Raw genomic sequence first — 27,321 nt, 5'->3', positions numbered from 1 at the left:
CATCCCTTCATCTAAGTCATTTATATAAATTGTAAACAGTTGAGGTCCCACCACTTATCCCTCTGGCACACCACTCGTTACATCTCGCCAACCTGAAAAAGACACATTTCTGCCAATTCTCTGCTTCCTGTTAGCTAGCCAATCTTTTCACCATGCCATATGTTACCCCCTACACCATGAGCGTTTATTTTCTGCAATAACCTTTGATGTGGCACCTTATCAAATGCCTTCTGGAAATCTAAGTACATACATCCACTGATTCCCCTTTATCCACATGTCAGCACATGTCACTACTTCAGAGAACTCCATTAAGTTGGTTAAACATGATTTCCCTTTCACAAATCCATGCTGAGTACACCTGATCACCTTGAACTTATCCAAGTGCCCTGCTACAGCTTCTTTAATAATAGCTTCTAACATTTTCCTTATGTCAGATGTTAAGCTAATTGGCCTGTTGTTTCCCGCTTTCTGTCTTCCTCCCTTTTTGAATAATGGAATTACATTTGCTGTCTTCGAATCTAATGGAACCTTTCCCGAATCAAGGGAGCTTCTCAAGATTTAAACCAATACATCAACTATCTCACTGGCCACTTTTTTAAAGACCCGAGAATGAAGTCCATCAGAATCCAGGCACTTACCAACCCGCAGCTCTTAACAGTCTACTCAGTAGCAATTCTCTGGCGATTGTAATTTTCCTGAGTTCCTACCTCCCTTCCATTTCCTGATTTATAGCTGCTTCTGGGATGTTACTTGTATCCTCTGTAGTGAAGACTGATGCAAAATAACCTGTTCAATTCATCTGCCATTTCCTTGTTTCAATTATCAATTCTCCAGACTCACTTTCTATAGGACCAATGCTCACTTCGTTAACTTGTTTCTTTTTAAAACTCTTACTATCTGTTTTTATATTTCTGGCTAGTTTTCTCTTGTACTCTAATTTTCCCCTCCTTATTAACATGTGAGCCATCCTTTGCTATTCCTTATATTCTGTCCAATCTTGCGGCCTTCCCCTATCTTTTCACAATTTTATACTTTTTCTTTAAGTTTGATACTATATTTAACTTTTCTAGTTAACCATGGATGGTGTGTCTGTCCCTTGGACTTTTTCTTACTTATTGGAATGTATCTATTCTGTATGTTCTGAAATATCCCCTTACATGTTTGCCACTGCATCTATCCCTTAACCTAATTTGCCAATTTACTTTGTCCAGCTCTGATTTCATGCCCTCATAATTGCCCGTTTCTAAGTTTAAAAACCTAGTCTTGGACCCACTCCTCTCTCCCTCAAACTGAATGTAAAATTCAAGCATGTTATGGTCACTGCTACCTAGGGGCACCTTCACTACGAGACCATTAGTTAATACCATCTTGTTGCACAATACCAGGTCTAGTATAGCCTGCTCTCTGGTTGGCTCCAGTACATGCTGTTCTAAGAAACTATCCCAGAAGCATTCTATGAACTCCACATCTAGGCTACCTTTGCCCATCTGACTTTTCTAGTCTATATGTGGATTACAATCTCCCATGATTATCGTCGTGCCTTTCTGACAATCTCCCTTTATTTCTTCCTTTATGCTCCATTCCACATGTGGTTACTATTAGGGAGCCTGTACATGACTACCACAAGTGACTTCTGCCGTTACCATTTCTCATCTCTACCCAAACCGTTTCCACATCCTGGTTTCCTGAACTTAGGTCATCCCTCTATATTGTGCTAATACCACCATTAATTAGTAGGGCCACCCATCTGCCTTTTCCTCATTTCCTGTCCTTCCTAAATGTCCTATACTGTTTAATATTCAGTCCCAATCCATGTCCTCCTGCAGCCATGTCTCTGTAATGGCTGTCAAACGGTACTTATTTATTTCTATGTGCACTCTCAGCTCATCTGTTTGTTTCAAATGCTTTGTGCATTCAGATACAGAGCCTTTAGTTTTATCCTTTTATTCTTTTTATAAACTTTTGTCTCATCTGTTGACTTACTGTTAGATTTATACTCTCTATCCCTTCCTGTCACGGTCTGTTTTTCATTTCCTATAATAATACCGTTCTCTTTTGCCTTGTCTCTACCCTTTGATTTACCACATCGTTCCAAATTTATACCCTTGTCCCCATTACTTAGTTTAAAATCCTCTCTACTTCCCTAATTATGCAGCATGCAAGAACACTGGTCCTATCACACTTTGGGTGTAGACTGTCCTAACGGTTCAGATCCCACTTTTCCCAGTATTGGTGCCAGTGCCCCACGAACCAGACCCACTTCTCTCACACCAGGCTTTGAGTCATGCATTCATCTCCCTAATCTGATTTGTCCTATGCCAATTTGCATGTGGCTCAGGTGATAATCCAGAGATTATGACCTTTGAGGTTCTGCTTCCTGCTCTCATGCCCACATGTCCGTCCTTGGCCTGCTGCAACGTTCCAGTGAAGCCCAACACAAACTGGAAGAACAGCACCTCATTTTCCGATTAAGCATTTTACAGCCTTCCAGATTTAACAGTGAGTTCAACAACTTCAGACATGAACTCTTTTTTAATCCATTTTTAAAATTTTTATTTATTTTTGTTTGTTTCTTTGCCTTTGAGAAGGCAGTGGTGAGCGGCATTGTTGAACTGCTGCTGTTAGTGAGTGAGTTCAAGAATTTTGACCCAGCAGCAGTGAAGGAACAGCGATGTAATTCCAAGTCAAGGGGAGCTTGCATATGGTGGTGCTCCTGTGCATCTACTGCCCTTGTCCTTCAATGTGGTGGAGGCCATGGGTTTCGAAGGTGCTGCACAAGGAATGCTGGTGAGTTGCTACAGTATATCCTGTAGATGGCACACACTGCTGCCACTGTGCATTGGTCATGGAGGGAGTGAATGCTAAAGTAGTGGATGGAGTGCCAATCAAGCAGGCTGCTTTACCCTGCATGGTGTTGAGTATTGTTGGATCTGCATTCATCTAGGCAATTGGAGAGTATTCCATCACACTCCTGACTTGTGCCTTGTAGATGGTGGTCAGGCTTTGGGGAGTCAAGAGTTGAGTTACTCGCCATAGAATTCCCAGCCTCTGACCTGCTCTTGTAACCACAGTATTTATATGGCTAGTCTAGTTCAGTCTCTGGTCAATGCTAAACGCCCCCCCTCAGGAGGTTGATAATGGGGGATTCATCAATGGTAACACCACTGAATGTCAAGGGAAGATGGTTAGATTCGCTTTTGTTAGAGGTGGTCATTGGTTGGCACTTACGTGGTGTGGATGGAATTCAATAGAAGAAGCATGGGGTAATGCATTTGAGGAGGCAGACTGAAAAATGTAGAGGAACAGAGAGTCCTTAGAGTGCATCTCCACAGGTCCCTGACAGTAGCAGGACAGGGAGATAAGGTAATTAAGAAGGAATACAGGACACTTTTCTTCACAGGCTAAAGCAAGAATTTAAATGCAGGGAGGATGTGTCAAAACTGTATATGACATTGGTTAAGGCAAGGCTAGAGTACTGCGCATAGCTCTGGTCACCACATTACAGGACGGATTTGATCATATGACAGTGGAGAGGCGATTTCCAAGGGTGTTGCCAAAATTGGAGAATTTTAGCTATGAGGAATTTTTTAAATTTTAAAATTATTCATTCATGGGATGTGGGCATTGGAAGCCAGCATTTATTGCCCATTCCTAATTGCCCTTGAGAAGGTGGTTGTGAGCTGCCTTCTTGAACCACCTTCTTGAACCACTGCAGTCCATGTAGTGTAGGTACACCCACAGTGAAGTTAGGGAGGGAGTTGCAGGCTTTTGACCCAGCGAAGGAACGGTGATATATTTCCAAGTTAGTATGGTGAGTGGCTTAGAGGGCAACTTCCAGGTTTTCCCATATATCTGCTGCCATTGTCCTAGATGGTAGTGATTGTGGGTTTGGAAGGTGCTTTCTAAGGAGGCTTGGTGAGTTCCTGCAGTGCATCTTGTAAATGCAGCCACTGCTGCTACTATGCGTCGGTGGTGGAGAGAGTGAATGTTTGTGGATGAGGTGCCAATCAAGTGGGCTGCTTTGTCCTGGATGGTGTCAAGCTCCTTGAGTGTTGTTGGAGCTGCGCTCGTGCAGGCACATGGAGGCATTCCACCACACTCCTGACCTGTGCCTTGTAAATGGTGGACAGGCTTTGGTGTGTCAGGAGGTGAGTTACTCGCCACAGGATTCCCAGCCTCTGACCTGCTCTTGTAGCCACAGTATTTACATGGCTAGTCCAGTTTAGTTCCTGATCAATGGTAACCCCCAGGATGTTGATAGTAGGGGATTCAGTGGTGGGAATGACATTGAATATTAGGAGGCATCAGTTAGATTCTCTTGCTGGAGATGGTCATTGTCTGCCACTTATGTGATGCGATTGTTACTTACCACTTGTCAGCCCAAGCCTGCAAGTTGCCCAGGTCTTGCTGCATTTGGACATGGACTGCTTCAGTATCTGAGGAGTTGTGAATGGTACTGAACGTTGTGCAGTCATTAGCAAACATCTCCTCTTCTGACCTTATGATGGAAGGAAGATAATTGATGAAGCAGCTGAAGATAGTTGGACCTAGGACACTACCCTGGTAGTGAAGTCCTGGAACTGAGATGATTGACCTCCAACAACTACAACCATCTTCCTTTGTGCTAGATGTGAAGTTAACCAGCTGAGAGTTTTCTCCCTGATTCCCAATGACACCAGTTTTGCGAGGTGCCTTGATGCCACGCTCAGTCAAATGCTGCCTTGATGTCAAGGGCAGTCACTCTCACCTCACCTCTGGAGTTCAGCTCTTTTGTCCATGTTTGAACCAAGGCTGTAATGAGGTCAGGAGCTGAGTGGCCCTGGTGGAACCCAAACTGAGCGTCAGTGAGCAAATGCTGCTTGGTAGCACTGTTGATGACCTCTTCCATCACTTTACTGATGATTGAAAATAGACTGATGGGGTGGTAATTTGCAGGGTTGGATTTGTCCTGCTTTTCGTGTACAGAACACACCTGGGCAATTTTCCACATAGCCAGGGAGATGCCAGTGGTTTGGCTGTATTGGAATAGCTTGGCTAGAAGCACGGCAAGTCCTGGAGCACAAGCCTTCAGTACTATTGCCGGAATGTTGTCAGGGCCCATAGCCTTTGCAGTATATAGTGCCTTCAGCCATTTCTTTATATCACATAGAGTGAATTGAGTAGGCTGAAGACTGCATCTGTGATGCTGGGGACCTTTGGAGGAGGCCGAGGTGGATCATCTACTTGGCATTTCTGGCTGAAAATTGCTTTGAATGCTTCAACCTTATCTTTTGCACTGATGTGCTAGGCTCCCACGTCATTGAGGTCGGGGATATTTGTAGAGCCTCCTCATGCCCCAGTGAGTTGTTTAATCGTCCACCACCATGCACGACTTGTTTGGCAGGCCTGCAGAGTTTAGATTTGACCCGTTGGTTGTGGGATTGCTTGGCTTTATCTATCACCTGCTGTTTATGCTGTTTGGCATGCAAGTATTCTTGTGTTGTAGCTTCACAAGGTTGGCACCTCATTTTTAGGCATGCCTGGTGCTGCTCCTAGCATGCCCTCCTGCACTCTTCATTGAACCAGTGTTGATCCCCCGGCTTGGTGGTAATGGGAGAGTGGGGCATATGCCAGGCCATGAGGCTACAGATGTTGGTTGAGTACAATTCTGCTGCTGCTGATGACTTACAGCGCCTTGTGGTTCCCAATCTTGAGTTGCTAGATCCATTCAAAATCTAACCCAATTAGCACGGTGGTAGTGCCACACAATGCGATGGAGGGCATTGTCAGTGTCAAGATGGGACTTTACCTCCACAAGGACAGTGCAGTTGTCACTCCTACTGATACTGTTATGGACAGATGCATGTGTGGCACGCAGGTTGGTGAGGATGAGGTTAAATATGTTTTTCCCTCTTGTTGGTTCCCTCACCACCTGCAGCAGACCCAGTTTAGCATCTATGCCATTTAGGTCTCGGCCAGCCCAGTCAGTAGTGGTGCTACCGAGCCACTCTTGTTGATGGACATTGAAGTCCCCACCCAGATTGCATTTTGCGCCCTTGCCACCCTCAGTGCTTCCTCCAAATGGTGTTCAATATGGAGGAGCACTGATTCATCAGCCTAGGTGGGATGATACGTGGTAATCACCATGGATAGGCTGGAGTTGCTTTTTTTGGATCGGAGGAAGTTGAGAGGAAATTTCATTGAGGCGTATAAAATTATGAAGGGCCTAGATAGAATGGATTTGAAACAGCTCTTACCCTTAGCAGAGAGGTCAATAACCAGGTGCATAGATTCAAATTGTATGCTGGATGAACTAGAGGGGATTTGAGGAGAATGTTTTTCACTCAGCGGGTATTGGGGATCTGGACTCATGACCTGAAAGGGTGGTAGAGGCATACACCCATAATATTTAAAATGTACTTAAATATTCACTTGAAGTGGCGTAAATTACAGCATTGTGAACCAAGAGCTGGAAAGCGGGATTAGACTGGATAGCTGTTTTTTGACTGGCGTGATGAGCTGAATTGCCTTCTGCACTGTAAATTTTCTGTTTCTTTGGGACTCGTCAGAGATTAGGAGTTTTGTAAATCAGTAAAAGTGACCATGAATCTGTTGAATTATCATAAAACCCAACTGGTGGAATTTTGTCCTTCATAGGGTGAAAATGCTGTCCTTACCTACTGTAAGTATGCTTTTAGGAGGATGCAACATACTTCACTCCATGGCCCAGACAAAAGGTTCCAAATATTACTGGTATTTTGCATAACCTTGTCCTAGAGAACAATGCATGTCCTAGGATCAATGCAGAATGAAGAGGCGCCATGGCAGCAGGGGATGACCTAATGGTTTTCTCAGGGCTTGCCTTTGATACATTTGATCACTAGTGCACAATTCTACGGACAGGCCAAGGAATTTCTGTAGGTTTAGATAAAATTCCCTCATGGTTTGTTGCAATCCTTCCTAAAGACATCTATAAGCCCTGAAGTGGACCTCATTGCTATGTTTTCTGGGTCAAAATCCTGGAATTCCCTTCCTAACAACATTGTGGGTGTAGCTACACCAGATGGACGGCAGCGATTCAAGAACTCACCCCCACCACCTTTTCAAGGGCAGTTACTGGTGGGCAACAAATGCTGGGATTCCCAGCGATGCTGACATCCTTTGAAAGAATTTAAAAAAAAACTGCAGTCCCACACTCTGATCTTTGACCACCTGGTGTGGAAGGAAATGGGCAGATTGCGTGATCTCCTCGTGAGACTGCACCTGGGCCTATCCAGACATAGGGTGGTTGAAGGGGTTGTTCAACTCTCTTGTCTGCTTCACTTCCGTGGCTACATCCACACCCTGATATCACTGGAAAGGGAGCACACAGTATCCACTGGTACACAAGAGGCCTTCCATGACCAGTGGGCATTAGGGCATGCAGGAGTGCATCGTCGCCTCCAGAAATATCACCTTAACCTGATTAGCTAAGTTTCCTTTTAAAGTTTTAAATGTACATATTTGCTGATGATACAAGCTTCGTGGCAATGCAAGCTGTGTGGAGGACACAGAGGCTGCAAAGAGACAAACAGGTTAAGCAAGTGGAAAACAAGATGCCAGATGGATTATAATATAGGAAAGCGAGAAGTTATGCACTTTGGTCATAAGAATACAAAAGCAGGATATTTTCTGAAAGGGGTGAAACTTGTAAATGTTGATGTACAGGGAGCCTTTGATGTTCTTGTAGAAGGAATGCAGAAAGTTATCATGCAGACAATTAGGAAGGTAAATGGCATGGCATGTTGGCCTTTATTGCAAGGGGATTGGAGTACAGGAATAAATAAGTCTTGCTACAATTGTACAGGGATTTGTGAGCCACACCTATAAGAGTGTCTGCAGTTTTGGTCTCCCTGTAAAAGGAAGATAAGGCGGTACAGCGTCCCTCTCCTTAGATTCACTCAGTTCTGTTGAAGGGTCTTGAGGACTTGAAACGTCAACTCTTTTCTTCTCCGCCGATGCTGCCAGACCTGCTGAGTTTTTCCAGATAATTCTGTTTTTGTTTTGGATTTCCAGCATCCGCAGTTTTTTGTTTTTATCTCTTTGTTTAATTGACTGCCACTCCTCTTCAAGGAATGCCTACCTTGAAGAAGTTTTGTTCCTCTTTGCGACAAGATTTCCGTATCTCTCTTTTGCCTTGTTCACCTTCATTGCTTTCCATTTCTCTCCTGGTGTTTGACAAGGTGTTTACTAAAACCCGCTTTCACAGCCATATCTCCTTTCTCAGTGACTGTCTCCGTCCTCTCCTTAGATTCACTCAGTTCTGTTGAAAGGTCATGAAGACTCGAAACGTCAACTCTTTTCTTCTCCGCCGATGCTGCCAGATCTGCTGAGTATTTCTAGGTAATTCTGTTTTTGTGTTGGTACAGCAAAGGTTCACTGGATTGGTCTCTGGGATGAGGGGATGTCCTATGGTGAGAGGCCGAGTAAATTGGGCTTATATACTCTGGAATTTAGAAGAATGAGAGATGATCTCTTTAAAACATACAAGATTCTGAAAGGGCTTGGTAGGGTAGATGATGAGAGATTGTTTCCGCTGGTTGGGGAATCTAAAACATGGGTGCACGGTCTCAGGATGAGGGGCCGATCATTTGGGGCTGAGATGAGGAGAAATTACTTAGTTCAAAGAGTTGCGAATCTTTGGCCCAGAGGGTTGTGGATGCTCCATCATTGAATACATTTAAAACTGGAATAGACAGGTTTTTGGGAGCAGGCAGGAAAGTGGAGTTGAAGTCTGAGATCAACCATGACTATATTGAATGGTGAAGTATGCTTGACAGGCCAAGTGGTCTACTCCTGTTCCTATTTCTTGTGTTCTTGTTTCTGCCCAATCTTTCTATTAAGTAAAGTCTTAACTTTTAATATTGAACAGCATATCCCAATCATAAAGAATATGCAGTGTGCTCACTACATATCCTGTTAATTCACAACATTACACTACCTTATGCCAGCTACAGCATCTGGATTTAATAAAATAACTGATCCAAAAATTGAAAGTGTTTATGAAATATTTGTGCAGCACAACTAGGAATTTGAAAATTAAACCCAGATGCTCAAAATCAAATTTTTGAAATAGAATCAAATTGTTTTACTTAAGACTGTGTCTGATGATACAAAGGTACTGATCAGTAGGTTTAAATTAATTTAATGAGAAAAGCAAATTTTGGAATTTGAGTCAGGATGCCACATACTCATTTCCCTGTTCCTGTCCCAGGCTTGGGTTTAGACTTACAGAAAGGTGGCAAAGTGAGAGAGAATCTTTCATGTGTCACTTTTTAAAAATTTGGTTTGCCACATGGTGGCACCAAACTTCAGCTTGTGCCTGGCCAAGTTAGAACTAAACATTGCTATTGTTAGTCTGGCAGAAAACTTGTATGAACCATATCTTTATAATGGCTCCTATAGATTGACTACAGCTAAAGAGTGGTACAGGCCAGAATATGAGGGAGCTCACCTTGACCAGTACCAGAGGAGGAATGGTGATGATACAATCAATGTTATTGCCCGGAGGCCAGGTGTTTGAAAATCAGCCAGATTTGCTGTTCCTGATCACTCGCCAGCGGCCACAGTCAGAAAATGTCAAATGTCTGGGTGTCAGGTGAAGATTCGGTTTGGCTTGGCGTCGAAGCCTGTTATAGTTGAACAGCCTTCCAACACTCAGTGGAATTTCTGGCTCCTTATGGACTGAAATTGGTCTTCTCCAGCAGCAGGAAGCAGGCTCAGGGTGAACAGGCACCTGATTTTTCAGTCCATTTTAGTAAATAGCATGGGTAGAACTCAGGAGTGCTGTTTTGGGGGGTGAGATGGAACCTGGGAGTTGTGCTTTGCAGGGAGGTGGGTGGAACCTGGGGATAGTGTTTCTCAGGTTAGGGGCTAACCTGGGTGCAGTGTTTTGGAGGATAGGGAATAACCCAGGAGCAGTGTTATGGAAGTTGGGGGGTGGGTGCCTGTGAGTGCTGGATCGGCAAGTGCGGAGAAACTAAGAGCGGTGTTTTGGCTTGGGGTGGTGGTGGGGGGATGGGGGGTGGTTGTGGGTGGTGTTCTGATGGGATTGCTAGAACGTGTGAGTGTTGTTCCGTAACTAGGATTTTGAATCTAGAAAAAAACAAACTACATAGATATGAGGGGCGGGCTAGTAGGCAGATTGGTAAACTGATGAAAGGACATGATAGTAGATAAGTAATGGCAAACCTTTAAAGAAATAACCTATAGTTTGTGACAAATATGCATCCCCATGAGGAATTAAAACCCCAGGAGAAAAATGGTCCAAATGTGACTAACAAGAGAAGTTAAAGCAAGTATTAGATTAAATGAAGAGGTTTATAATGTTGCTAAAAAGAGTAAGACTGAGGATTGGGAGGATTTAAAAATTAAGCAAAGGAGAACCAAGATATTGATAGAGAAAGAAAATAGGTTAATGCAGCAACTACAGGTCACTAGTTTAACCTCCGTGGTGGGATAGCTTCTAGAAATGATAATCTGAGACAAAATTAACAGTCATTTGAACAAATGTACATTAATTAGGGAAAGCCAGCACAGATTTTTTAAAAGGCAAGTCACGTTTAACTGACTTGATTGAGTTTTTTGATGAGGTAACAGAGAGGGTTGTTGAGGGTAACGCAGTTGTAGCACGTGCACGGACTTCCAAATGGCGTTTAATAAAGTGCCAGATAACCGGCTTGTCAGCAAAGTTGAAGCCTATGGAATAAGAGGGACAGTGGCAGCATGGATATGAACTTGGCAGAGTATCTGCTTTCACAAAAGAGAGGGACGAGACAGACATTGTGTTTGGGAAGGAGGAATGTTAAATGTTTCATGAATTTAACATGGTGAGAGGGGAAGTATTAAGTGGATAAATAAATACCAAGGTATGTACCCTAGGCTGTTAAAGGAAGCAAGGGAAGAAATAGTAGAAGCTCTGACCATCATTTTCCAATCCTCTCTGGCTACAAATGTGGTGCCAGAGGACGGGAGGTCAGCTATTGGTGTACTATTATTGAAAAGGGAGAAACCGAAAGACTAATTACAAACCTAACCTCAGTGGTGGGAAAATTATTGAATAAAATTCTGGGAGGGACAGGATAAATCATCATTTAGAAAGACAGAGATTAATCAAAGATAGTCAGCATTGATTTGTTAAGGGAAGATTGTGTCTGACTAACATAATTGAAATTTCGCTCTAACTTCAGCCGTCGAGCTGAAAGGCACCAGAACCAGTTGTGCCTGCATACTTGGCCCACAGTGTGGCTGCCAGCTCATGTGCACCTGCTCCTACCACCTTTTTGGTCAGCAGCAGGCGTTTGGATGTATCAAAAGCTACGTAATCTCACACTGCATTGAAACCTGTAATGTTCCAATGTTAAAATTCAATACTTATGTGTATGTTGCCAGTAATATCACCAATTGACATTATAATTAGAATTCCACTGTAGCATTTCAGTATAGCATTGCAGCACGTTCATCGTAGATTCCAATTTGTGAAGGGATCATGATCGCAATGAGATTTTGAGAGTGCTGCCTCCTTAGGCTAGGTCCAGTGTGTTAAGGCTATCTACAGGGAGTTTCTTCACAGCCCAGGCAGCTCAATCGATTGATAATGGAGCTTAATCCCAGGGTCATTGTTTTGAGTCCTATGTCATGAAATTAATTTTTTCTTAAATATTTTAGTCAAGCTACTTTTTTTTAAAATAGATTTTCACCAAAACGTGTTCTTAAACTAGATATTACAACCAATTCTCTACATTGGAATTTGAGAATCTCATTTACTGAAATTTCCATCTTCTTCATTTACTGAATTGTGAGAAGTATGTTTTACAGAGGGAACAGTTTTAAATGATAGGTGGACTAAATATAAGATCTTAGAATTGGTTAAGGACTGTGCAGACCTAAAAATGGGTAACTTGAACTTTATTGCCTCAGCCACTGTTAGTCTATAAACAATGTATCTCAACGGTTTTCAACAAAACTTGGTACACAGGGTATGGCCCAGGGAAGAACTAATTAATTTTTGGCAGTAATGCAGATCCGGATTCCAGACTTTTCAAAAGGGACTCGCTAACATTGGGAAATAGGGGAAGTTGGCTTTTTTTTAAAGAATGTTGTGGGTTGTCTTATTTAGAATGTTGTTAATTGTTTTAGAATGTTGTGGATGTCTCAGCTGCTTTGGTGCAATTTGTCACAGCTATTAAAATGTGAGCAGAGTTTTTGGAGCAGGTTATCGGATGTGAATTGTTCTGAAGCCTCCTCAGTGAGATGGAAGCTCTTAATTAAAAGATTTATTTTGTCAGTTTTGTAGTTGCAGAGCATCAGCCAGGCAGGGAAAAGCCTCAAGGAAGAGCTGAGTAATTGTAATAATATTGAGTTAGCACAGCGTGGCAGAGGTATACATCTACTGAGTGCCCTCTTCACTTCTTGTTGGTCTGTTCAAGTCAATTTGTTTGTTTTAATGCTGCTAGCTGACACTTTGACACTGAGACTGCAACTAAGTATGTGCAGGAAGTGCACCCCCTCGTGCTGCAGCAAAAATAAACATAACCTTGAATTTTTTGAAGAGGTAGCAAGAATTGTCAGTGAGTGTTATGCATTTGATGTAGCCTGTATAGATTTCAGCAAGGCTTTTGATAAGGTCGCACATGGCAGACTGGTAAGAACCCATTGGATCCCAGGCAAATTGGATCCAAAAATTGGCTAATAGGCAGGAAGCAAGAAGTAATGGTCACTGGGTGTTTTTGTGGCTGGAAAGCTGTCTCCAGTAGGGCTCCACAGGGCTCAATACTGGGTCCCTTACTTTTTGTTGTATATATGGATAATTTGGATTTAAATATAGGGGACATGATTAAGATGTTTGCAGATGGTACAAAATTAGCTTTGTGATTAATAATGAAGAATAAGACTGTAATCTGCAGGAAGGTATCAATGTACTAGTCAGGTGGACGGAACAGTGGCAAATGGAGTTCAATCAGGAGAAGTGAGAGGTGATGCATTTGGAGAAGGCTAACAAGGCAAGGAGATATATGATAAATGGTAGAATACTGGAGGGTGTAGAGGAACAGAGGGACCTTGGAGTGTCCTCAGAATCCTGAAGGTGGCTGGACAGGTAGACACAGTGGTCAAGAGGACATATGAGATACTGACCTTTATTAGCTGAAGTATAGAAATAAGTGCTGGGAAGTTATGCTGGAACTGTATAAAACACTGGTTAGGCCACAACTCAAGTACTGTGTGCAGTCTTGGTCACCAGGCTATATGAAAGCTATGATTGCCTTCAGAGGATACAAAGGAGATTTATGGGGATGTTACCTGGACTGAGAATTTTAGTTATGAGGAAAGATTGGATAGACTTGTTGTTTTCTTTAGAACAGAGGAGGCTAAAGGGAGATATAATTGAAATGTTTAAAATTATGAGGGCCTGAACAGAATGGATAGGAAGGCCCCATTCCCCTGTTGAGGTGTCAATAACCAGGGGGCACAGCTTAAGAGTAAGAGATAGGAGGTTCAAAAGGAATTTAAGGGGAAATCTTTTCACCCAGACAGTGGTGGAAATCTGGAATTCACTGCCTGAAAGAGTGGGAAGGGGGTGAATATTGCTGCGGGGGTGGGGAGAGGGAGGCCTAGAATTAAAAGTTGAAAGAAGGTATACTTGAATACAACTGTAAATACTTGAAAACACCTAAATACAGCACCTACCAGAACACTGGAGCACTGCTGGACCTCAATAGTTGTGCCTTCTTCCAATGACCTCAAAGGGATGTGGCTTGCTGTATCTGCACCTAGCTACCCACTGCTCCATGCTGCAATCAGGAGAGGAAGTCCCGGATACTTGTCGTAAAAAGGTAACAGCACGCTTTGAAACACAATCAGCAGTATACGCCTCCACTTCACCGCTGACTGGAAGAACCAGGCCATTATGTTTCAATTAGATCATTTTTTATTCTTTTAAATTTTAGAGAATACAAACCGACTCTACTAAATCTCTCCTCATAAGAAAATCTCTCCCACCCCTCCAACATCCTAGAAATCAGTCTAGTGAACCTTCATTGGACTCCCTCGAAGGCAAGTAAGTTCTTCCTGAAATAAGGAGTCCAAAACAGTGCATGGCACTCCAGGTGGGGTCTCATTAGGCCCGATATAATTGCAGTAATTCTTTTTCACTCTTGTACTCCAATCCTTTTATAATAAATATAATAATACTTCTTTCTCGAATTGCTTGCTGTACTTGCATGTTGGCTTTCTGTGATTCATGTACAAGTACACTCAGTTCCCTCTGAACGCCAACATTTCCCAGTCTCTAAAACAAAAATAGAATTACCTGGAAAAACTCAGCAGGTCTGGCAGCATCGGCGGAGAAGAAAAGAGTTGACGTTTCGAGTCCTCATGACCCTTCGACAGAACTAGTTCTGTCGAAGGGTCATGAGGACTCGAAACGTCAACTCTTTTCTTCTCCGCCGATGCTGCCAGACCTGCTGAGTTTTCCCAGGTAATTCTGTTTTTGTTTTGGATTTCCAGCATCCGCAGTTTTTTTGTTTTTATTTCCCAGTCTCTCTTCATTTAAAAAATATTCTGCTTTTCTTTCCTCCCTATCAAAGTGGATCACATCATATTTCTCCACATTATATTCCACCTACCATGTTCTTGCCCATTTACTTAACCTGTCTATACTTTGAAAAGTAGTTATACTTGCTACCTTCCAATTCTAGAATTCTGGAAGATCAGGAACAATGCCTCTACCATTCCTGCAGCCACTTTTTTTCAAACCTAGGATGTAAGCAGTCAAATTCAGGGGATTTGAAATCTTTTAACCCCATTAATTTCTGCAGTACTATTTCTTTTGATATAGTGCCACACATCAGACTTGTGAGAAAAGTTATAGCTCATGGAATAAAAGGGACAGTAGCAATGTGGATACAGAATTGGCTGAGTAGTAGGAAACAGAGGGTAATGGTTAATGTGTATTTTTCGGGCGGGAAGAAGGTTTGTAGTGGAGTTCCCCAGAGGTCAGTATTGCTTTTCTTGATACATATTAAAAACTTGCGCATGATACAAAACTTGGAAGCATTGTAAACTGTGCGGAGGGCAGTATAGAGCTTTAAAAGGACTTAGACAAGTTAGTGGAGTGGGCAGATAGGTGGCAGATGAAGTTCAATGCGGAGAAGTATGAGGTTATGCATTTTGGTATGAAGTACATGGAGATGCAATATAAAGTAAGGGGTACAATTCTTAAGGGTGTGCAGGAGCAGAGGAACCTGGGCATATATGTGCATAGATCATTGAAGGTGGAGAGGGCAGTTAATAAAGCATACAGTATCCTGGACTTTATTAATAGGGGCATAGAGTACAGGAGCAGGGAGGTTATGATGAGGTTATATAAGACACTAGCTAGACCTCAGCTGGAGTATTGTGTATAGTTCTGGGTGCCACACTGCAGGAAAGACGTGAACACAATGGAGATAGTGCAGAAGAGGTTGACCAGAATGGTTCCAGGGATGAGAAACTTGCACTCTGAAGATAGACTGGAGAGGTTCGCACTGTTCTCCTTGGAGAGGAGAAGGCTAAAAGGTGATTTGACAGAGGTGTTTAAAATCATGAGGGGGCTGGATAGAGCAGTTAGGGATAAACTGTCCCTGCTGGTAACAGGATCAAGAATGAGAGGGCACAGATTTAAAGCGATTTGTAAAAGAAGAAAATGTGATATGAGAAAAAAACTTTTTCACACAGTGAGTGGCTCGAGTCTGGAATACACTGTCTGGAAGTGTGGTGGAGGCAGGTTCAATCGAGGCATTCAAGAGGGCATTAGATGATTATTTGAATAGAAACAATGTGCAGGGTTATGAGGAAAAGGCAGGAGAATGGCACTAAGTCATTGCTCAATGAGCTCAAATGAGCTGTGCTCATTTGGGGAATCGATGCTGACAGGATGGGCTGAATGCCCTCCTGCGTTGTAACAATTATGTGCTAAAGCTATCACAAAATATTTGCCTAATCACCCTGCCATTTCCTTCATCCCCATTGTTTCTTCTGTTTCTGCCTCTAAGAGACACACACTTGCTTTTGGTATCTCTTCCTTTTTGCAAGCTTGCAAAGCTCTTACAATCTGAACAGAGGTGGCTGAGAGGAGTTTTAATTGGTGTATATAAAATGACAAGGAGCCTGGATAGAGTGGATAGGCAAGACCGATTTTCCTTTGCAGAAGGACCATAGATTTCAAGTAGTTGGTGGAAGATTAGAGGGGAGTTTAAGAGAAATCTTTTCACCCAGAGAGCGATGAGGGCCTGGAAGGATAGTTGGTGCAGGAATCCTCATTGTAATTGAAAAGCACTTGGACATGCTCTTGAAGTGCCATAACTTACAAGGCGATGAACCAAGAGCTGGAAAGTGGGATTAGGCTCTATAGTTTTTATCAGCTGGCACACACTGTGGCAGAATGGCCTCATTCTGTGCTGTACATTTTATAATTCTATGATCCTTGCTAGTTTACCCTTGTATTCTCTTTTCTCCCACTTTGTCAATTTCTCTTTGCTGATTTTTAAAACAGCCCCACTCCTCAGGCTTACCTTTCTTTTTGACAACGTTGTAAGCCTCTTATTTTAAGCTTAGATGAGTTTACCCTTAAAGTCTTTGTCAGCCATTGTTGAACCACTATTCCGGTGAGGTTTCATTCATTTAGCGAATGTATGTTCATTGCAAATATTTTTCAATTTTGCCATTGCTTATCTAACATCAATTATTTTAACCTAACTTCCTAATCTTTCTCAGCCAATTCATCCCTCATAACCACAGATTTATTCAACCCTTTGTGTGAAAAGGCATTTCCTTGTTTCATTTCTAAGTGGCCTAGTTCTAAATTAAGATAATGGGCTTTTTGCAGAGTCAGGGAGGCTCTGCAGACCTTAAAAAATGGTGGACGGGAACCGATTCCAGGATTGGATTCGCTGTTTGACACGCAAGTAGTCCTGTGTTGTTGCTTCACCAGGTTGACACCTCTCAACTTTGAAGAAGAGTCATACGGACTCGAAACATTACCTCTGTTTGTCTCTCCACAGTTGCTGCCAGGCCTGCTGAGTTTTTCCAGCATTTTCTGTTTTTATTTCAGATTTGCAGCATCTACAGTATTTTTTTGTATGTTTTTCCCTCTTGCTGAGGTGTTCCCTCAACACCTGCTGCAGACCCAGTCTCGGTCAGCTTGGTCTGTAGTGGTGCTACAGAGTCACTCTTAGCAAAGGACATTGAAATCCCCCACCCAGAGTATATTCTGTGCCCTTGCCACCCTCAGTGTTTGCTCCAGCTGATGTTCAACAAGGAGAAGTACTGATTCATTAGCTGATGGGCATGGGGCGGCAGTACGTGGCAGTCAGCAAGAGGGTTTCCATGCCCATGTTTGACTTGAAGCCATGAGACCTCATGGGGTCCGGAGTCCTTCCAGGGCAACTCCCTCCCAACCTTATACCTCCCTGCCACCTCTGCTGGGTCTGTCCCAGGAATACCCAGGGATGGTGATGGTGATGTCTTGGATGTTATCTGTGAGGTATGATTCCATGAGTATGACTATGTCAGGCTGTTGCTTGACTAGTCTGTGCGACAGCTCCTCCAATTTTGTCACTAGCTCCCAGATGTTAGTCAGGAGGGGTTTCAGGGTCGACAGGGCTAAGTTTGCCATTGTTGTTTCCAGTGCCTAGGTTGATGGGGTGTGATCCGTCCGGTTTCATCCCCTATTGACTTTCCAGAGCTTGTGATACAATGGAATATTCTCCTTCTTTCCACCTCCTGATTCCCTAAGGATAGAGGATGTTCTTCCTCTTTTCCCATCTCCTGCTCCTGGGTTAGAAATGCTCCTCCTCTTCTCCACCTTCTGACTCCCTGAGGATAGACAATGTCCCTCCTCCTCATCACATCTTGCTCCTGGGCTAGAGGATGTGTCCCCCTCCCCCCCCAACGCTCTACCTCCTGACTCCCTGAAGATAGACAATGTCCCTCCTCCTCTCTACCTCCTGACCCCCTGGGATAGAGGATGTCTGTCCTTCTAGAACCATAGAAAAGTTACGGTACAGAAAGAGGCCGCTCAGCCTCTCTGCACCAGCCAAAAAGAGAAAAAAGAAACTAGCTGCTCATTTTAATCCCATTTTCCAGCATCTGGTCCATAGCCTTGCAGGTTATAGTACATCAGATGTAAATCCAGGTATCTTTTAAATGGATTGAGCATTTTAGCCTCAACCACCAACTTAGGCAGTGAATTCCAGACGCCCACACCCTCTGGGCGAGAAAGCTTTTCCTCATATCCCCTCTAATCCTTCTACCAATCACCTTAAATCTCTTCTCCTCTTCACCTCCTGCCCCTGGGTTAGAGAATGGCCCACCTTCTGCTCCTGGGATAGAGGATAATTCTCCTCCTCTCCACTTTCTGTACCAAGACATTTAGTAAAACATGAGAGAACCTTGATGCCCATTCCCTGTCTCCTTCTGACATTTTTCTTCAACTATCAACAGATTCCTGCCTTTAGATCAACTTGAAGCCACAATTCACCTCCCCTTTAAGAGATGCTAGAGCTTTTAAATCACCTTGTGCATGCCTCGCATTGGGACATCTTCTGATATGTACACCAGAGTGTGAACAATGGTTAACACAGGGTGCTCTCAAAAATCATTTAAATCAGCAGGTAATACAGACTTATCGCAATGAACATGCAGGGGTTAAACTAATACCACCTTCCCCACATCTGTTTTCACAGGCTAGGGAATTTAATTTTCTTGCACTTGTATAGTGCCTTTCAGAACCTCAAGACACTAAAAATCTTTGATCCCTAGTATTAACTTTATAATGAATGATTGAAGAAATAAGGGGCTTTGGAAAGGTACAGCTTGAGAGTTGACTTATTAAAGATTTGTAAAGAAGACTTGCATTTATAAACAAGCTTCCACAACCTCCAGACATTCCAGAGCACTTTATAGTCAATGAGCTGCTTTCAGATTTACTAATGTAATGCAGGCAACATGGCAGTCAATTTGTGAACAGCAAGATCCCACAAACATCAATCTGATAATGACCAGATATTGACTGAGATAATGCCTGCATTTCAGTTGTTGTATGTTCCACCAAGGCCTCAGAATAATGGACAGGAATTGCTTTCCATATTTGATAAGGACAAACAAGAGGCATCCTGTACCCTTATCTGAAGCAGCAGTTTTGAATATAAAGTAAGGGACCTAACACATGCTTGAGGTCCTGCTTCAAGATTAGATTGTTTAGTAGCAGTTGGGGCTGCAACACTACTACCCAGCTGCACATCCTCCCCCTCTCTCAGCCCCCAATTCCACCACACCCTCCTCTGCTCCCCTTCTCCTAGCCCCCACCTCCACCTCACACTCCTCAACTTCCCATGTCCCAACCCACATCACCACACCCTCACCCCTCCCCAACTCCCCCTTTCCCAGCTCCCACCTCCACGCACAAACCCCCACATTCCCCATCATCAACTGCATCCATCTCCCCCTCTCCCATCTTCACCACATCCCCCTCCCAGCCCCCAACTCCCCCTGTCCGAGCCCCCATCTCCACCACACCCTCCCCACCTCCCATTCTTACAGCCCCCATCTCCACACGTACACCTCCACACTGTATCCACCTGCCCAACTTTCCCTCTTCGAGCCCCAATCTCCACCACATACTCCCCAACTTCCGCTCTCCCAGCCTCAAACTCCACCAGACCCCGCCTTCACAATTCCCCTCCCCATCTCCACCTCACCCTCCCCACCCCCTCCTCTCCTTCCCCTCCCCATCTCCACCACTCCCCCCTTCCCATCTCTACCTTTCCCTCCCACCCTCCCACCCCCATCCCCTCGCCACCTCCAGTTCTCCCTCCCCCCCACCTCCACTGCTCCCTCCCCTCCCCACTCCCTTCCCATCTCCATCACTCCATCCCGCTCCCCACTTCCACCTCTCCCTTCCCCATCTCCACCTCTTCCTCCTCACACCTCCACCTCCGCCCCCATCCCCTCCCCATTTTTGCTGCTCCTTCCCTTCCCTATCTCCACTGCTCTCTCCCCCCCTCCCCATCTCCACTTTTCCCCTCCCCACTCCCTATCTCCACCTCTCCCATCCCCCCTGCTCATCTTCACAACTCCATATCTCAGGGCCTTCGTATCTCAAAACTTCTGTTGGATGCTGGGTGCCCTTAAATTGGCTAATCTTGAATTTCTAGGCCATTTGTGTTTTCCTGATGCTGGTTGAGGCCAGGATACTGGAGAGAACTCTCCTGCTCTCTAACTGTGCCTTGGGATCTTTTCCATCCACCTGAGAAAGTGGACAGTGTCACGGTTTAATGTCTCATCTGAAAGACAGTGGGCTCAGGCAGTTCAGCATTGTCGCTTTATGGGACTGAATATCAGCCTAGAATTATGCTCAAGTCTCTGAAATGAGCCTTGAAGCCATGGCCTTGTGATTCCAAGGTGAAATTTCTACCACTGAGTCATGACTGATTAATTAGTATTAGAGTTTTAATGAGTTTTCTTTTTAATAGTGTGTTTCAGCTGGTGAATTTGGTAGACTGCAGGCTGCCGCAGTCAGGAAACGAAAAAATCGAGCTTGCTATGCTTAGCTTCTTTGACCAGTTTCGTAAAACTTACATCGGTGACCAGCTTCACAGATCCTCAAAGGTCGGTTATTGGCTTCTGGTTTCAGTAGAACTGCTTAACAGAATGCAGAGATTCTAAAATGTTCAACATGAAATGTAAGCAATCACTTCTACACCATGCAACTGTGGTATGTTTTCGCTATTAAAGAGGCCCGGCAATGGGTCCATTTGTATGTGGCATTGCTTTAACTTGGCAAGCGCGAAGCAGGATCAGTATGTGAATGAATAAGGATGTGAGTGAGGTTAAATAAGGTCTGAGGTGGCTCATGTAGAGCATAATCACTGATCTCGAACAGTTAGGCAGAATGGTCTGTTCTGTGCTATAAATTCTATGTAATTCTTTTATCTCTTGATTCCTCCTGACTCTTTCTTCCAGAAAATTTCCTCCCCTAGTTGTAAAGTCTCTCCTGGGTACAGTTACTTAGATGCTGTTGGCTATCTGGTCCCTCACACATGCGGTCATTATTTATGTATGAGGCCAGGCAGGAAGTTTTGGCACAGAGATAAAAACAAAAAGCTGTGGATGCTGGAAATCCAAAACAAAAACAGAAATATCTGGGAAAACTCAGCAGGTCTGGCAGCATCGGCGAAGAGGAGCAAAGTTGACGTTTCGAGTCCTCATGACCCTTCAACAGAACTAAGCAGAAATAGGAAAGGGGTGAAATATAAGCTGGTTGGCGGGGGCGGGGGGGGGCGGGGTGGTTGTTGGGACAAGCAAGCAGTGATAGGAGGAGATAACCAAAAGATGTCACAGACAAAAGAACAAAGAGGTGTTGAAGGTGGTGATATTATCTAAAAGAATGTGCTAATTAAGATTGGAGAGCAGGACAAGCAAGGTAGTTCTAGTGGGGGTGAGGTGAAATAAACCATGGGTGGAATACATTTAAAAATAATGGAAATAGGTGGGAAAAGAAAAATCTATATAAATTATTGGAAAAAAACAAAAGGAAGGGGGAAGAAATGGAAAGGGGGTGGGGATGGAGGAGGGAGTTCAAGATCTAAAGTTGTCGAACTCAATATTCAGTCCGGAAGGCTGTAAAGTGGCTAGTCGGAAGATGAGGTGCTGTTCCTCCAGAGCTTCACTGGAACAATGCAGCAAGCCAAGGACAGACGTGGGCAAGAGAGCAGGGTGGAGTGTTAAAATGGCAAGCGTCAGGGAGGTCTGGGTCATTCTTGCGGACAGACCGAGTTTTGGCAAGCTGGTCTTTCGCAGGAGCATTCTGTCCTCATTTAATATTCACGTGGCTATACTTCCAGGAGGAGCTCCATGGTCACGCCAGCCTTTGCTGCATTTTTTTTTTGTTCCCTCCTGTCCCCTGCCCTCCCTCCCCCCTGCCTCACCCCTCTGCTGACTTCTGCCTTAGCCCTGGAGCACTGTGGCAAATTGTAAATTCCCCTACTGTTGTCCCATCCAACTTGCAGTTGGTACAAAGCAAGGATTGATCTTGGCATTTTGGTGGTCATCTGCTCATTGGAAAAGTTATCTTTATCCTTTTTAATAATGGCCAAGACTGACCTGTCCTGTTGATTTCTCCACTAGGTGTGCAGTTTATCATGAATATGCGTGCAGGCATGGATAGCACTCCATTACTCCTGTCTATGGAGTGGGATGGCGATAACATGGAAGTCAGCACTGCTGATTCTTACTTTCAAGCCCCATGGCATATCAGGCATCACTCACTTCAGGCACCTTCCGAAGGTTCACACTCTGGTCTCATTTCACACAAAAACATATCACCTCTGGGTGGAGAAGATAATATGGATACACCTAGACTTAAAGTTACCAACTTGGGAAGCAGATTTGGTTACCCTTGTAATTAATATTTAACTTGCTTGCCGTTCATGTTTTTGAAAAGGGGAGGAAAAGTGTTGCAAATGAGCACAGTCCCTCGTATGGTCTCATTGTTATTCCTGGTGTCTTCAATAACAATTAAGTGCCTCAGAAGTCTGGACTAAGTTTCGCTGCTGCAATTTGCTTTAGTGATGTCATGGGATGTTATCAAAGAAGTGAGTGTAATGCTTTCTTGTGACGGCTTAGTCACACTGTCAGTGGTGTACTTCAGCCTTTTTATATTGATTGTCAACACAGCTTTAATGCCTTAAACAGACAAGATTCACACTCTCTTACATCGATTAGAAGTCATCACAGTGACATACAAAATTGAATAGTGACAATTGGCATGCCCATCTGACCTCTGATAGCCTATAAAAATGATGTGAAATCAAATGATGATTAGGCACAAGGACTAACCTTTGATATATTTATGGGGAATGACCTATTGTCTTTGCCTTGTGAAATTTTATTGGCTTTATTAAAGAATTATAGCGTATGAACAACTATTATTTTCTTCTTCTTCATTCATATTTTAAGAAAACAGGAATTATTTTGCTGACTTTTTCGACTGCTTTACTCTGGTGTTATCCATTGCAGTTTGTTTGATTTGTAGGCAAATTCCAGTGTGCTGAGCTGGGAAATGGAGAACTGTGCTACTTCAATATTCATTTACACCATAATATGCTCAGGCCACTGTAACTCTTTGTAACTTGTATGTTAAATAAAGCACCAACTTGATACTCCTAGAAAGAAATTGATCAGTTCTCTAATATTTAATATGTTGAGCACCAGAGGACAGAGATTGGCATGAAGGAAGATGAGGAGAAATCATTTTACGCAGGAAATTTCTAAGATTTGGAAGGGCACTGCTTGAAAGGGTGATGGAAGCAGATTCAATAGTAATGTATGAAATGGAATTTGAAATCCACTTGAAAAGGGGAAAATTGGTGCTATGCGGAAAGGGGAGGGAAGTGGGACTAATTGGATAATTCTTCTACAGGCATAACGGGTGAGTAACCTCCTTCTGCATTGTAAGATTCCATGATTAGATTGCAAGCTGTTCCAGTACAGCTGACATCTATCCAGCTACGTAGAAAACTGCCCAGCTATGCCCTGTACCCAAAAAGCAGGACAAATCCAACCCAGCCAATTACCACTCTATCAGTCTACTCTTGATCATCGGTAAAGTGATGGAAAGGGCCATCAACAGTACTATCAAGCTTTGCAATAACCTGCTCACTGATGCTCAATTTGGGTCCTGCCAGGGTCACTCAACTCCTGACCTCATTACAGCCTTGGTTCAAACATGGACAAAAGAGCTGAACGCCAGAGGTGAGAGCGTCTGCCCTTGACATCAAGGCAGAATTTGACCAAGTGTCAAAGGCATCAAGGATCCCTCGCAAAACTGGAGTATCAGGGGGAAAACTCTACTGACTGGAGTCATACCTAGCACACAGGAAGATGGTTATGGTTGTTGGAGGTCAGTCATCTCAGTTCCAGGACATCACTGCAGGAGTTCCACAGGATAGTGTCCTAGGCCCAAATATCTTCAGCTGCTTCATCAATGACCTTCCTTCCATCATAGGTCAGAAGTGGGGACGTTTGCTGAAGATTACACAATGTTCAGCACCTTTCGTGACTCCTCAGACACTGAAGCAGTCCAACTCCAAATGTAGCAGGACCTGGACAATACCCAGGCTTGGGCTGACAAGTGGCAAGTAACATTTGCGTCACACAAGTGGCAGGCCAAGACCATCTCCAACAAGAGAGAATCTAACCATCGCCCCTTGACGTTCAATGGCATTGCCATCATTGAATCTCCCATTATCAACATTCTGGGGGTTAACATTGACAAGATACTGAATTGGACTAGCCATATAAATACTGTGGCTACAAGAGCAGGTCAAAGGCTAAGAATCCTGTGGCGAGTAATCCACTTCCTGGCTCTCCAAAGCTTGTCCACTATCTACAAAGCACAAGTCAGGAGTGTGATGAATACTCTCCACTTGCCTGGATGAGTGCAGCTCTCACAACACTCAAGAAGCTTGACATCGCCCAGGACCAAGCAGCCTGCTTGCTTGGCGCCCATCCACAGCCATTCACTCCCTCCACCACTGACATACAGCCGCAGCAGTGTTTACCATCTACAAGATGCACTGCAGAAACTCACCAAGGCTCCTTAGGAAACACTTACCAAACTCCCCGACCAACACCATCTAGAAGGACAAAGGCAGCATACATGGGAACACCACCATCTGGAAGTTCCCCTTCAAGTCACTCACCATCCTGACTTGGAAATATACCACCGTTCCTTCACTGTTACTGGGTCAAAATCCTGGAATTCCCTCCCTAACAGTAGTGTGGGTATATCTATACCAGAGGGACTGCAGTGGTTCAAGAAGGCAGCTCACCACCACCTTCTCAAGGGCAATTAGGGATGGGCAATAAATGCCAGCCCAGCCAGTGATGTCCATGAATTTTTTAAAAATCCATTAGAAACTTCAGAAATGGGCTTCTTTGTGTTGAAGGAGAGTAAACTGCCTGATACAGCAGAAAAATAAAGGTGTAAACTTAATCCTTTCTTTTAATCTTCACGCAAACGTTTACTGTTGCATTTCAAACTTGTTCAATTACAATATCTACTCAGACTATTTTTAGCTAGAATTTACTGGGATGCAGATCAAAGACATTTTACCATTTCAAAGTCACCAAAGCTCAAGGAACTTTTGATTACTGCAGTTATTGCTTACCTCCCAGGAGAGTTGAGGGACATAGTGGCTATTGGTGTCTAAAAACTTAGAGACTCTATTTGTTGAATTTTCTCAAAGTAAATGGCAATTCGACTTGATTTGCAACTTTCTGAAATGCAGAATAACAGGCTGAACTGTAATACAAAAAGCTTGTGCATTAAAGTTAGTTGCACCTCTAACCATGTTGTCCCAGTATTGCTGTAACACTGGAATCTACACAACAATGTGGAAGCTTGCTGAACTATTTCCTATCTGAAAAAGAAATCATAATGACAGGGAGTTTGGGCAGGCTGTTCAGCCAAAGGAGAGGAGGTCAGCCTCGGCTAATGATCATACACATGCATCACTGGATGGTAATGAAGTGTGAAGCCTCTGGCTAAATTTTTTCCCTTTTTTAACCCCTTCCTAGCTTAAGAATACTGAGGTTGATTATAGTGACTCCCCCACCTTGACATATTATTACCAGGAATAAAACATAGGACCTCCTGCCATCTGTATGCTCCATTATCACTGGAACAGCGTAAAACTGAATTATAGAAACTCTTTTGTTTTTATTTGTGTAAAAATGTGTAGCACTAATGAAAAATAGTTTGTGATTGAAATGTAGCAATAGTTTTAAGACTGCATTTGAGCTAGGTCCAAAACTGTTTGGTATTGACTACTTTTCAAATATACTTCTACTGTAGAGTTAAAAGGTTTCAGCAGCCGACTGTATGTTTGACACAGGTAGTGGTAAAGTAAGACCAATTCACAAAAATCAACAAGATGAGTAAAAATGATGGAGCCCATTGAGCTTATTTAGCTTATTCTCCTCTCCATTAGCAGCATCTGGCTAATTCTAGAATGATTCTAGCGTTTTTGCATCTATTACCCTATTCAAAAAGTCATTCCACTTTGTATCTTATATTCCTGTATTAGTCTCAGCAGTTTTTTTGTAAGTATTAACTTGCCGTTGGCCCTTTTTGTAACAGTACTTGAAAAGTTAATAACCAACTTCACTCATCGAGATCTTACCCCACCTTAATTCTGTACATTGCTGCAACTCCTGTTTGGTTGACCATTGGCGAGTTTAGTTGGGAAAGCAACATAATTATTCAAATTAAGTGCAAACTTATATGATTTGTTCAAATACAGACTGCACCACTGAAAATGTCCACCTTTAAACTTGTAAAATATTGGAATAGATCATTAGGAACAACGTTGAGATATGTTACATTTCTATGTTCTTTTACTCCTTTTGCTTCAGATATTTTGGCTCTGTTTCAGATCACTCTCTTAGATGGACCCTCGGTCCCGATATCCTACATGGCCCTGTGAGCCAACCTTTCAATGTGTGCTCCAAACTGAACTTTGTGATTTGAAAAAGGAGTTACTGTCCACTAAATTAAAAAAGCTGCCAATTATGCACATACACACTGTTTCAACAAGTTGGAGATCTGTAAATTTTGGAAAACCAGTGTACTGTGCTGGGTCCTGGTGGCTCAATTATGGAAGCTCTTTGATTTTGTTCAGGAGTTTGATTTTGGTTTTGAGAATCATTGGTTTCCAGTCATTTTTATTACTTCAATCAGGAGTTGGTACAAACTGTTCAAAAGGGATTAAGTGCACAAAAGGTAACTGGACTTAAGCAAAATACTGCAGATGTCGGAACCTGAAATAAAAGCAGAAAATGCTAGAAGTATTCAGCAAGCCTGGTAGCATCTGTGGAGAGAGAAATAGTTTTAATATTTCAGGTCAATGACCTATCATTAGAACAGTCTTTCCAACATTTTCTGATTTTATTGCTATTATGTTTGTTGTTCTGTTCAGTACACCATAATGATATGCGGACTAGTGAGCAAGTGCATCTTTTTCTGCCTGCAATGCATGGAGTGCTTACCACACCATAAGGAGAAATCTTGAAATTGACATTAATGTAAATGGTAATTATTTTTGCTTTTTGGTTGATTTATGCAACTATCCAAAATACCCGGAGTGAAAGGAGTAAATGAACATAGAAATGTAACACATCTCAACTTTGTCCCTAATCTATTCCATTATTTTGCAAGTTACCTCTCAAACACTGATAGAACTGTAGTTCACAGGTTTGTTTTGT

At 43.2% G+C, this 27,321-nt stretch overlaps 1 protein-coding gene across 1 annotated transcript in view; it reads left to right on the top strand.

Moving 5' to 3' along the window:
* LOC121281476 (ran-binding protein 17-like) overlaps positions 1-27,321 on the top strand; it is a gene marked incomplete at its 5' end in the record, with an annotated part of 1,080,904 nt that overhangs the window by 254,968 nt on the left and 798,615 nt on the right. Inside the window, one exon of the mRNA XM_041194421.1 lies at positions 20,529-20,664. Within this exon, the coding sequence (XP_041050355.1) occupies positions 20,529-20,664 (136 nt within the window). The remainder of the gene's footprint in view (positions 1-20,528; positions 20,665-27,321) is intronic.

Source organism: Carcharodon carcharias, chromosome 8 (assembly GCF_017639515.1).
Source record: "Carcharodon carcharias isolate sCarCar2 chromosome 8, sCarCar2.pri, whole genome shotgun sequence".
Classification (NCBI taxonomy): domain Eukaryota; kingdom Metazoa; phylum Chordata; class Chondrichthyes; order Lamniformes; family Lamnidae; genus Carcharodon; species Carcharodon carcharias.
Note: the sequence above shows the minus strand (reverse complement) of the source record. Positions and strands in the feature narration are given on the sequence as shown.